Source organism: Bufo gargarizans, chromosome 8 (genome assembly GCF_014858855.1).
Source record: "Bufo gargarizans isolate SCDJY-AF-19 chromosome 8, ASM1485885v1, whole genome shotgun sequence".
In the NCBI taxonomy this organism is placed as follows: domain Eukaryota; kingdom Metazoa; phylum Chordata; class Amphibia; order Anura; family Bufonidae; genus Bufo; species Bufo gargarizans.
The window spans coordinates 144,246,989-144,260,984 of NC_058087.1; the positions used below are offsets into that span (position 1 = coordinate 144,246,989).

Genomic DNA, 13,996 nt, shown 5'->3' on the forward strand with positions numbered 1-13,996 from the left:
TTTAATTGCTCTCTGCAAGTCAGCGAGAACAAAACAGCTGGGAGCGCGCGTGTCTCCAGAGTCACTAATTCTGTGTGGGGCATGCTTGTCCCTGGATTTAAAGGGAACCCCCAGGATGCACACTGAAAAAGCCAGACGATAGGCTCCTTGGGTTGGTTATGCTCTGATGCCCATTATAGCTATCCATAAAACAATAAAGGGATTCTGCCACCATTTAATGGCATTTTAATATAATGTATTTTCTGTTACACAAATTCTCCAATTGTAAGATATTCTCCATCTCATTATAATGGCGCCCATGGTGTTACATCTGTTTAGCAACGTCCACCTACTTATCCTCAGGATAGGTCATTAATATCAGATCAGAGGTCCAACTCCCAGTACATCAGCCATTTCAGAGGCACCACTATTGGAACTGTATAGAAAACAGCTGTGCAGTGCCGATCCCTGAGATTCTGAAAACAGCTTATCGTTGGGGTTTCGCGGGTCTGACCCCCGCCAATCTGACCTAAGAATAGGTCATCAATCTGTCAGTTGATGTGTACCTATGACACTGGCTGACCTGTTACATGTGCACTTGGCAGCTAAAGGCATCTTCGTTGGTCCCATGTTCAAATGTGCCCGCATTGCTTAGAAAAATATTTGTATAAATGCAAATGACTCTAGGAGCAATAGGGGAGTTGATGTTACACCTAGAGGCTCTGCTCTCTCTGCAACTGCGGCTTTGACAGGGCCAGGCAGTGTTATCATCATCACGCCTGCCCGGCCCTGCCAAAGTGCAGAGGGCTCAGCAGTTGCAGAGAGAGCTGAGACTCTAGGTGTAATGGTAACGCCCCCGTTGCTCCCAGAGGCTCATTTGCATATATTAAAACATCATTTTTGCTCAGCAATGCGGTGTCATAGGCACAAATATGCTGACAGGTGCCATTTAAGATCTTTTGTCAGTGAAAGCCTCCAGTACATAACAAGCTAACAATGGTGCATAATCAATGGAGGGGCAAATTGACATTAGTACTGTACTGTATATCTAAGAAACATTGAGAGTTTGGCCGCTTTCACACAAGTGTTTTGAAATCCGTCCATATTCTGGCTCTGGATTAGGCACGAATTCCAGATGATATACACTCAGTATTGCTTCAGTATATCATCAGGATTTATCTGTGCATTTCTTCCTTCCTGCAGTTTTGAGTTACCCCCATAGGCCACTTTCACACAAGCGTATTGAAAGCCGTCTGTATTCTGGCTCTGGAATACGCATGGATTCTGGATGGTATAGTATGGTATTACTTCCTTCCTGCATTTTTTTATGCACTCCCATAGATTGCATTGTGTGTATCTGGAAGCAAATACTGATGGAAACTATACGCCCATGTGAACTGCTCTATTCATGAACATTAGCAGCGTATTCCGGTACATAAAATTCAGGCCATACACAGAGTGCAAATACGCTTGTGTGAAAGAGGCCTAACGACGAGAAGGCTTTGGAGTATTAAATACTTTGGGAACTGTGAAGCTTTAAAGGGAAATTATCATCAGAAATGACCTGTTGCGTAAAGGCTTTTATGCTAACCACATTTCATTAAGAAAATATGGTGTAGATCATACAGGATCCACCATTCACGATAAGTAATGGATGAAGCTCACCTCCTCCCCTCACTGCACAATCACCTCTGCAAAGGTCACAGAGCATGCCCACAACACTCTGCTTGAAGCCATACAGTCATCTTAGTTGCTTTGTCTATGCCCGATTTTAGTTACTAGCACACGGATGCATTTGCCTCTTAAAAAATTAAGCGCACCTTAATCCAGGGCACAAGGACCAAGACTGGCGTACGGGAACAGCAATCTGGATAAATGTCCCCCATTGTGTAAAAATTGTTAGCGGTTCTCAGAACTGGAGATATGTGCCATAAAGTAGTGATCATGGGATGGGCATTTTTCTGAACTGCCCAATTATAGACTGCTGATTCAACGGTACATTAGGACCGACATTTTCAGCTACCCAGCTTTGTGAACCTATGTCCGCCTGTAACCTCATTCTCAGTTTTAGCTGCCAGAAGTGGCGTTTCATGTGCTCTTCTGACGCTGTAGCTCATCTTCTTCAAAATGTTAGACGCCTTCCATACACAGATGCTTTTACCATTGCTATAACATACCAGTCTGGATACTCTCTTGATTTCTGTCAAGCATCTTTTTCACTTTGTGCACTATTCTAGGATACTCTGGCATGAACACAACCTTTACTGTGTCTATGTAAGGCTGCGTCAGTATGTCAGTCCACAAAATAAGAATAACTTCCGTTACGTATTTACCTCACCTCCATCCACAGAAAGGGCCATTCTCATTCGGAATAAGGACAAGAATGGGACAAGCAAACATAATTTTTTGGGGAAAAATCCCCCTAGACACACAGGTAGTTATTTCTGCTCTCTAACCTGAAGAGAAGCATAGTGTCGTGATTCCAGGTCACTACTTCTCCCATACCAAATAAATTGCGGAACAGGAACTTACAGTTTTGGCCTTATTGAGATGTGACATTCGGATGTAGCCTTTGTCATTGTGCCGGAGGTATAAAAAATAGAAAGGGAAGCAGAGCCAGAGGTAGATGCATGGAATCCATACCAGGACCGTATTCTGGAAGCACTTGGTGAAGTCTGGGTTATCTGTATACCAGGTAACGTTTACATCCTAAAAAACAACAACACATGGAATATTAATTTTCTATGTAAAAATAGGATTTCACATCACACAAAGAGCAGTAACATACAAGCAGGCAGTCATAGGCTTGGTCCACAAACACCTATGCACAGTATAGATAAAAGGTATGATCGCTGGGTTCTTCCAATCACAAGAAAGGGGTTCCCCAAGTAAAACGAGTGGTAGTGTGCACGTGTGACCAGTGCTTCATTCACTTCTATGGCACTACCGAGTTCAGCATTTGGCCATGTCCAGCAGTCGCTCACAAGCAAATGTTGTTGTGATCAAGCATGCGCACTACCACTCCACTCAGACACAGGATTCTGGGAACCCCATTTTGGTGGTCAGTGGTCTCATGTCTCCTCATCATCTCCATTCCCCCAGAGATGCACCTGTATTCAGGATCATAATCCCCGACATGTAGAGCAGAGAGGAGGATGAGGCAGCTCTTTACCTCAGTGTTGTGAAGTAGCTTCGCTTCCTGTATGATTAGGACAGGTTTTCTATGTACTAATAGGACGGCAGCCATTTTATTTCTCCTGATGATTGCTCCCTAGACAAAACGAGCCATTATAACTAATGAAAGGGAATCTATTTATCATAAAGTAATATTTTAGTATTTTCATTTTCTTAATTTCCAGAGAACCTCTTTAACTCTACTTCCCAACCCTGCCTTGACGCACAGGAAATGCCCCCTACCCAATCTCTGACTGCAGTGGGCATCTGCCTCAAGTGGCGTTTGCCCAAGTAGGCATTTCCTGTGTTTCAAGACAGGACCAGGAAAGAGAGACCAGCGGAGAGAAGGAAAGCATCAAAATGGGAGTGGTGGGAGAGAAGTGAGTATTTTTCTCTTTTAACCCTCTCTCAGCATTCCGACAGTGGCTTACCTGCTATGCTTTATTTCATAAAGTAATACATATAGCCGACTCCTTACCGGAGAGCTGAAGGGCACACTCCTAAGGGCCAGGCCATCAGTGCTAAAGCCAGCCCTGAGTAGTATATAGATGCCCTATTATGTGTGTCAAAGGTGACAATTGTGCATGAAGCTAGGCCGGTGCATTGGACTAAGAGGATTGCCCTGTGGATGGCACTAGATCACTGTGACCCCTGACAGGCTTTTTGCAACCAGAACTGACTCACAGATGGCACACAGTAAAACTCTGATGCAATCACCATCATGGGTGTAGTCAAGTGGGAGAAGACAGGATTTTCCACGTATGGGGAGGATGGTAATTTCTAATGTCTTGCAGGGAGACAAACAACTTCTCTCCTTACATAGAGCGCTCTCCGCCCGAATAGTAGGTGTAAGTCCCGGAGGCCTGGCTGGTGTCCAGAAGCTCAGGGAGGGGGTTCACTTAGGGCACTCAGCACTGTTTATACATAGACAGAGAGGGCATCGAGGACTTTGGATTTTGCTTAGTCACGCTGCCTCATGTCAGCACCACGGCTCGTGAGCTCCGAGAAGGGGTGGGGGCAGATTCCTTCAAGGCTCTTACATTTCATAACATAGCAGAATCCTACAAGTTCATAGAAAGCATAACTGGGAAGATGTTAGAAAGGCTGCAGTCCTAAAAGTACATATACTTAGGGATTTGCAAAGAATTTATATTATTGTGAGGGGGAGGGGGGGGGATACCAGTTAATCCAGATAATATTCCTCTCAACTACAGTAGTACTAGACATGTACAGGCACTGTGTTATACTGCATTTCATGGGCAGCAATCACTCTCAGGGGGAAACGCCTGGGTGGCTGCAAGTTCCTCAAACAAAATCAGATGTTTCCTGGGGGCGCCCACAGCTGACCGTCCCTGGGGACCGCATCTGCAAAGGGGGTTGTCTAATGCAACAAGTTTATTTAGCTCAAAAAGTATCTTATAAGAAACATGACTGGGAAACAACCTGGCTTAGGGTGTTTGCACACACCAGCAACTTCTTCGTTGGGAAAATATGGCATCAGATCGGAAGCAGAAATCCAAGGTTGACCCTTGGACTTCTGCTGTAGATTTACAGTCGGACAGATCACGGATCATTCAATGGGGCTACTCCGTGTGTGGCCAACTACTGCAGTCTCCATGCTGAAGCCACTGACACCCATAGTGTGAAATCCCCTTTGAAATCAATTAGGCATGGTCCGTGAATGGATTTCAATTGAATTTCCACCATCTGAACACATCCTTGCACACAATTTATTACCAATTATTTCTGCATACAAATATACTCGTGCTTGAGCCAAGAAATATTAAATACCCTTCTTTAGGGCTCACGCACATGGATTTAAGGGATCAGTGCCCGTATTGCAGGCCGCAAAAGGACATGTCCTATCTTTTGTGGATCAGAAACCCACATAAACACTGTGGACTTTCGGGTCCATGCCTCTGCAAATCTATGTGAAAATATCCTTTTCTGGAAAAGCCGTCCAGCTGTGGACGTCAGTAGATCAAATTTGAAATATGTTTTTATAAAAAATTCTCAAGTGTTTGGCTTCTTCCTGTACGTATGCCAATACACAGAAGGCTGCAGATGCCATTCACTGGCAGATTCGTCATACTGGCTGACTGTCAGCTCCGTCTCCAGTCCCTCTCCTGAACAATCTCCTAAAAAGCTAAAAATTCAGTTCAACTTTGATTTGGTCAGACTTTAGCACAGAAGATCGTTCCAGAGAGAGAAGGAGACATGAGATGAGCTATTTGATGGATTTCACAGTGAACATCATTCTTCAGACTGCTACTTATGGTGATGCATTAAAGCTGCAGAAGTCAAACAATGCAGAATCTTTAAGAAACACCTATTACAAATATGATTTTTTGAAACCCAAAATACAGCCATCTATATTTAGGTAGACCGATCAGAGCAAAGCAAACGAACTACAAGGTTGACAGGGATGGATCCAGTGAGATAACTAGATGTCTTACAAATATAAATAATAAAAATTATATTAGATCAAATTCCAGGATTTGGAGCATGTATGATAGTGTGACCTCAGGCAGCGGCAATAAATCGTCTAAAAACCAAAAGCAGCTATACTCAGCTGTTTTCTCCCCTGCTCCTTCCAGTGCTGCACTCCAGTCCTCCCCGCCACTGGTACACAAACACACACACACCATGTCACTGTTGGAGCCAATTACTGGCTGCAACAGTGACCTGTATACTGTTGACCTGAATACTGCTGATCCCAGGGATTGGCTGCATGGTGACCTAGTGTGCACAGAATGTCAGCGCTGCTGCCAGGAAAATTACAACAGTGGTGCAGACCTGAAGCACAACACTGGAAGCAGCCAGGAAGAAAAGTAGTAAAAGGCCCTTTACATGGACTGAGAATCCGCAGATAATCACTAACAAGTGTTCACAGCGATTATCTGGCGGTGTAAAGGTGCCACTAATTACCTAATGAACAAGCATTTTTTGTGTAGACACCTAAGGCCTCTTTCACACTTGCGTTCTCCAGATCCAGCGTGTACTCCACTTGCCGGAATTACACGCCGGATCCGGAAAAACGCAAGTGTACTGAAAGCATTTGAAGACGGATCCGTCTTCAAAATGCATTCAGTGTTACTATGGCATCCAGGACGCTATTAAAGTCCTGGTTGCCATAGTAGGAGCGGGGGAGCAGTATACTTACAGTCCGCGCGGCTCCCGGGGCGCTTTAGAGTGACGTCAGAGCGCCCCATGCGCATGGATGACGTGCCATGCGATCAAGTGATCCATGCGCTTGGGGCGCCCTGACGTCACTCTGGAGCGCCCCGGGAGCTGCACGGACGGTAAGTATGCTGCTCCCCCGCTCCCCACTACACTTTACCATGGCTGCCAGGACTTTAGCGTCCCGGCAGCCATGGTAACCATTGAGAAAAAGCTAAACTTTAAATGGGCATTCATTCCGGATCCGGCCTTGCGGCAAGTCTTCAGGATTTTTAGCCGGAGCAAAAAGCTGCAGCATGCTGCGGTATTTTCCTAGGCCAAAAAATGTTCCGGTCCTGAACTGAAGACATCCTGATGCATCCTGAACGTATTTCACTCCATTCAGAATGCATGGGGATAATCCTGATCAGGATTCTTCCGGCATAGAGCCCCGACGACGGAACTCTATGCCGGAAGAAAAGAACGCAAGTGTGAAAGAGCCCTAAGGCTACTTTCACACTTGCGTTCGGGGCTCCGCTTGTGAGTTCCGTTTGAAGGCTCTCGCAAGCGGCCCGAACGCTTCCGTCCAGCCCTAATGCATTCTGAGTGGATGCGGATCCACTCAGAATGCATCAGTCTGGCACCGTTTGTCCTCCGCTCCGCTCAGCAGGCGGACACCTGAACGCTGCTTGCAGCGTTCGGGTGTCCGCCTGGCCGTGCGGAGGCAAACGGATCCGTCCAGACTTACAATGTAAGTCAATGGGGACGGATCCGTTTGAAGTTGACACAGTATGGCTCAATTTTCAAACGGATCCGTCCCCCATTGACTTTCAATGTAAAGTCAAAACAGATCTGTTGGCACTTTTTTTGTTCATGGTAATGCAAACTGATCCGTTCTGAACAGATCTAAGCGTTTGCATTATAGGTGCGGATCCGTCTGTGCAGACACCAGACGGATCAGCTCCGAACGCAAGTGTGAAAGTAGCCTAAATCAGTTTGCCGGCAGCAGATTGTGCCATGTAAAACACGCTCTGCTGCCGGCAAACGAGTCTGTATGGGGACAAGCGATGGCAACAGTGATCGCTCCCCCCCTATACTGTGGAGGAGATCACTACATGTAAATGCAGCTTTCTCCTCCACTGACGAGCAGGCGATTACCAGGAAGGATCGCTTTCCCCCCGACAATCGCCCACTAAATTTTAAAATCGGAATAGTAGAAACACTGTAACTGCACCTATTATGAAGGCCCCACAATGAAATCCATGAACTCTGCAAGTCTAATCTCCGATACATTCACAGAAGAGGCCAGCTTCCTCTTACACGGTAACAGGATCCCAGCCTTCGCCCAAGTCTTGTCAAGATAAAGGAACTTAATGTGTTTGCCCATGAAGTACAAACATCGTGGAGTACATTACTCAAAACACTCTAGATTGTGGCAGCCAATGCCAGGCAGCTGCTGCAAGGGATAAATTAACCCCTTAGTGACCACACACACATAAATAATAAATAAAAATAATAATAATAAATCGCATTCCAAGAGCTATAACTTTAGTTTTTTCATCAATGTACTTGTCTGAGCTCTTATTTTTTGAAGGACAAGTTATAGTTTTTAATGTACCATTTTGGGTACATGTAATGATTAAAGCCAGCTGTTTAGCTAAAGCCCCGTTTGTTTACGTCAGCGCATTAGTGGAGGTTTACAGTTCGCATAAACAACTTTTAAAATATCATTCATGAAGGTAGCTGTAATTTTGTAATGTATTTCAATGTAGGGTATTTTACACTAATATCCTCAAGTCCATGTCCATCTTAGTGTTACCAAACAGTGTTGGAATGACATTGGACTTCTACTCCCAAGTGCATCGCCTTACATTTTACATGACAGGCCACTTTCTGCCCGATCTTTCATTTTAAAAAGGGGCTGTCCTGACTACTGCAAAATAAAATGGCGTTTGGTTGTTTTTCAACTAATGTACTTTAATTATGAAATTTCAGCATTTGCTGATCCTCTCTGTTGGTCGGGGCAGCTTCACTTCTACCCCTCTCTATGTCAGTAAAGTGCTTGATGGGGCCACCTGTCTGGTACAGCACACTAGCTAAACTGTGATGGAGAAGGGGACTGACTTAGCTAATGAGCCGAGTCAGTCAGCCAGCCTCTTTAAACATCCTGCCATACCGGAAATCCAGGCATCGCTGCAGATGTCATAATTACTATTAGTAAGGTCTATAAAGTTTTATTAGTTTGGTAAAGTATTACCAGTCCTTTAAATATTAACTTGCTCTGTAAGATAAGGCTAGATGGAGCACGTTCTCAAAAGGAGTTCGACTAAGGCCTCATGCACACGAACGTTGTTTGGGTCCGCATCCGAGCCACCGTTTTGGCGGCTCGGATGCGGACCCATTCATTTCAATGGGGCCGCAAAAGATGCGGACAGCACTCCATGTGCTGTCCGCATCCGTGGCTCCGTTCCGGGGCCCAGCTAAAAAAATATAACATGTTCGCTTTGCGCACAAGAATAGGCATTTATATTGCCCGCGCCCGTTCAGTTACGCAAATTGCAGAAGGCAACACTGGCGCCTTCCATTTTTTGCGGATCCGCGGTTTGCGGACCGCAAAAAACAGCACGGTCGTGTGCATGAGGCCTTAAGCCTTGTATTTTGTTTTCAGATGAAAACTCAGCCTAAGGGCTCATTCACACGGCCGTTGCTCGGCCATTCTGTGCATTGAGGAAAGCAATTTGTGGTCCTCAATGCACGGGCAACATCCGTGCTGATTCCGCAGACGGAACCAGACCCATTCAACTTGAATAGGTCTGTGGTCTGTCCCAACCACAAAAAAGTAGTGCATGCACAATTTTTTGAGGTGCAGAGGCACAGAGAGAAACCCCACGGAAGTTTGAACTCCTTAGTGCTTCCGTGGGGTTCCATGCCCCTGTTCCGCACCAGACCTTCTGGATTGCAGACGCATTCAAGTGAGTCTGCATCAGTGATGGGGGGTGCACACGGCCGATGCCCACATATTGCAGACCCGCAACATGGGCACGGCCAGGCAACAGGCCGTGTGCATGAGCCCTAAGATACGGCATTCCACAGAGAACTATGTGGCCTGCAACATGGCCTGCTGACTTAGCAACAGTCAGTGCGGTCAGGGGGCTTTCACTAAGGCCTCATGCACACGACCGTTCCATTTTTTTGTGGTCCGCAAACTGCGGATCCGCAAAAAACGGAAGGCGCCCGTGTTCCTTCCGCAATTTGCAGAACGGAAGGCCTATTGTAGAAATGCCTATTATTGTCTGCAAAACCGACAAGAATAGGACATGTTACATTTTTTTTAGCGGGGCCACGGAATGGAGCAACGGATGCGGACTGCACACGGAGTGCTGTTCGCATCTTTTGCGGCCCCAAAACAGCGGCTCGGATGCGGACCAAAACAACGGCCATGTGAATGAGGCCTAAAGCTGCGTTCACATCTCCATCTGGCAGGCTGATCTTCTATAAATGCCAGCTGAGGGCCAGAAAAAAACTACTGCATACATTTATGCCGGAAAGCAGACGGATCACTGCCAGATCCCATTATAGTCAATAGGGATCCAGCGGTGATCTGTTGAATCCGGCAATGCCAGATGCAGTGAACGGAGCCAAGCTGTTCTCTGCCGGAAACGTTCACCGTAGATGTGAACGTAGCATAAAGTCGGGTTTACACGTCCCGATGTAACAGCCGATTGTCGAGAAAGAAGCGTTCCTTCCCAACAGTCGCCTGGGTGTTCAGTAAAGGAGACCGCTGCATTTACATGCATGATCTCCTCCACAGTATGAGGACGAGAGATGGCTATTGCAATCTTGGTCCAAGCCCCCTTTTGAAAATTGGCCTTGGCTGTGAAGGCGGTCATTAGAATTAGCTTTTTTCCAATGGATCATAACACTCAAAGATTGTATGTAATTAAAGAATCTGGCACTGGACATAAAAAGTTGTGACACTATGGGTTAATACAGAGTTCTAGACTATGTAATCAGATGCCAGGCCATTGAGCGCAACACTGCCGAATTTGCCTGTCTGAGCACAACTTGTGCAATAATAAATCTGTCGGGCCCCCTCCACTAAAGCCCTGAGGGCGTAAAAAAAAACGCAAAACTTGAGGAAATTTTTTAAATGTTTGTCCAGACCTGAATATTTAAAAATATTTTAACTTTTTAAATATATATCTATCCTCTTTTTGTCTGAAATCCTCTCTTTGAATGAAGCATCATTACAGAGAAAGTCAGATCTGACAGCAGCGATTGCCTACTGATACCATTATGGCTCATCCCAGATTGTATGGACAGACAGATAGCGGCTTTAGGCCAGAGCTCTGGCTCATAGACGGACAGAGCATATGGAAAGTGACTGTCCTTGTCACTTCCTTTAAAGGCTATGTACACCTTCGGAGGCTTTTGTTAACAGTGCATTTTACTCATTTTTGCCCCCCCCCCCCCCAAAAAAGATTTTTCAACTGCGCCTTTATAAAAATATTGAGCCGTTATGTCACATAGCAGTTTTTCTAACTGTGTGACTGGTACTTTTACTTTATACCGTCATCTAATAACCCTTATCTTGAAGAGATCATAAACACTTATTTAAGCCACATTCTTATCACTAAGATAAGGTTTGAGCTTTAATGAGTGTTTATAATGTCGAAGAGTAGAGATAAGGAGCCCGTCAGCTCCTGGTCTGACGGAAAAGACAGAAAATCCAAAGGCTGCAAAATATTTTTTTAGCTCAAAATGAGTACAATGCATTAATAAAATAAATCTGTTCCCAAAAGGTGTATATAGCCTTTAAATAATCAATTCAGCCTTTTTTCTAATTCATCCATGTCTATTCCACTAATGACTAATAGCTGCCAATAGAAGTTATCACTACAGGTACTTTCACACAAGCGTTATTCTTTTCCGGCGCTGAGTTCCGTCCTAGGGGCTCAATACCGGAAAAGAACTGATCAGTTTTATCCCCATGCATTCTGAATGGAGAGCAATCCATTCAGGATGCATCAGGATGTCTTCTGTTCAGTCTATTTGACTTTTCAGGACGGAGATAATACCTGGTTTTATCGCCGTCCAAAATTCCTCAACACTTGCCGGAATGCTGGCATTTTTTCCTGGCCCTGAGTGTTCTGGAAAAACGGATATGCGCATGCTCAGACCACAAAAAAAAAAAAAAAGTGAAAAAAATAAATGCCGGATCCATTTTTCCAGATGACACCGGAGAGACGGATCCTGCATTTCAATGCATTTGTCATATGGATCAGGATCCTGATCCGTCTGACAAATGCCATGAGTTTGCAAACGTTTTTGTGGCGAAACCAACCTCGCCACGGTGTTTTGGAGGGGGCTGTTCACTAGCCTCCTGCCCCAGGATTATGGTCCCTTAAGTTATTGGGTCTTAAGGCACTTGGGACTGAGCCCTCTGTCCCTGGATTGCATCATTTGCCTTACTTGCTTGGATGAAGCACATGGTGAGAACAATAGATAGCGGCCATTTTAGCTCACAGACACTGTTCTGACTTTTCAACACGGTGCTATCTTGCCTGTATTTGGTGCACAGAGACATCATTCAGTAGTTTGAAACTACCAAACAGGGGACACATTTATTAGTGACTATTTTCTGTATAACTTGTATATTTGCAGTGTAACTGGCATAAAACTGTATCTTCCAAACTACTGAACGGCTGTGGGTGAATTTTGGATATGTGGTTCACCCAGATCCCCCGGTTCCGAGGATATATTGGTTTTGGGGTTATTGCATGTTTTGGGGTTCCTGTGATATGTTTTATAAAACTGTATTTCTCTGCCTTTGATAATTATATTCGTCATTGTGTTCAATGGTCATCATCGGCAGAGGGGAGGATTTTGTGTGGGTGTGTTTCTATTGTCCCATTGTGTGTTTAAATGGTGATGTCTGTCCTGTTGTCTCCACATGTGTATTGGCGATCTCCCCTTTGTCCTGAGAGATAATTGGATTATTCCTCGGTTGTCTCCCAGGCAGAGAGGAGGAAACCATGATGCATTGTGGGGATATGTTGTATCTGTCCTGTGTCGCAGTCTCCCTTCTGGTCCTCTAGGGGGCGGGAACGATTGGTTGCTGTATTTACATTGTGTGTGTTGTGAATTACTGATTGGTTGGATTTCAAAACCCTGTGGGCAGTACTATGTTTGTTTTTTTATCAATAAAAGAGGCTGAAGTACAGTGAGATCACTGCTGACCCTCAAGACGGAGCCTTGTCTCGTTATTGGGGGGATTCCCTGTATGCTGTTGGAGACTGATTGACAGGAGTGTAAGCCGATTGGATGCTTTTCCTGTTCGTCTGCTGGCAGCTACTTGCGAGGTTCCAGTTTGGAGTGCTATTTTGTATCCAGTTCGGGAGGTTGGTGTTCTGCAGTAGCTGTGCCTGCATCTCGGTAAGGGGCATATCGCCTAAACGGAGTTTAACCCCCTTGTCTGCTGAAACTGTGCAGTTACAGTTTTGATCCGGCGATTGAACTGCCTGCTGGAATCCTCTGCCGCAAGTGTGAAAGTACCCTAAGCTTCCCCTGAATCCTGAATGGCAAATTTACCTAAAAATACTGCAGTACTGCACAGAGATAAGCAGCTTTTCTAGGGAAAAAATAAATAAATATAAAAAAATAAAATAAAAATAATGGTAAATCTGGGCGACAAACCCTTGTGGACCCATAATTATGGCTATTATTCTACATGCACACAAACGTATGAATAAGTCCACATCCGTGCAGACACATTCATTTCTATGGGGCTGAAAAAGATGCGCACAGCACACAGTGTGCCGTCCACATCCGTTGTTCCGTGCCTCAGCCCGCAAAGAATAGAACATGTCCAATTCTTGTCCACAATTGCGGACAAGAATAGGCATTTTCTATGATAGCAACGGCATGTGCGGACCACAAACTGCGGAACGCACATGGGCCGGTATCCGTGTTTTCACCATTCATTTCACAAGACAAACCAACGCCTTGCTGCTTTATATTCCCGACAGATTCAGAAAAGCCTCCTCCTCCCACAAGTCCAATGACTCTGGCTCCATAAAACTAATCAAATGTTACTCGGATGATAGGAATCCTTCTCTCAGACAAGTGGTTTCACACAGGCATAAGCACCGCCAGGAAATGTTACTAAATCATCCGCAAGGGAGGAAAATCAAAACCACTCAAATCTAAATACCAAGTACGTTTCCTCTATTCTGAGCCCAATAAACCCATGACAGCAACTGATCTAAAGTCGCAGAGCCAGCTTGTGCAGTCTGGGAGACAAAAGGACGGTATTAAACCCCATTATATAACGTATTGTACTAAGCACTGTCCTGTCAACAAACACAACATAAATCAATAGTACAAGTGAATACAAGAAACCTTGTAATAAAACCTGTTAGAAAAACAGCCTCCTTCTCCACTTGTCAGTTCTTATCGCCCATCTCCTGCACTGATCATTTGAGTGGGCAGATTATCAGCCAGGTTATCAGCTATCAGCCAGAATCACATTACAAGTTGTTCATAAAAGACTATGGAAAGGACTGCTAAAGGGAGACAAAGGCAGAGACACAAAGCAAAGCCTTCCCACCCTAGTGCAGGATTCACTGCTACACTTCTCAGTACTGGCATGGTCAGACTGGATACTTAAAGTGGCCCTGAAAAA

At 45.0% G+C, this 13,996-nt stretch overlaps 1 protein-coding gene across 2 annotated transcripts in view; it reads right to left on the minus strand.

Moving 5' to 3' along the window:
* LOC122945092 (multidrug resistance-associated protein 1-like) overlaps positions 1–13,996 on the minus strand; it is a 151,826-nt gene that overhangs the window by 93,511 nt on the left and 44,319 nt on the right. For both annotated transcript variants that reach the window (XM_044303958.1, XM_044303956.1), the window contains exon 2: positions 2,512–2,688. In XM_044303958.1, the coding sequence (XP_044159893.1) occupies positions 2,512–2,688 (177 nt within the window). The remainder of the gene's footprint in view (positions 1–2,511; positions 2,689–13,996) is intronic.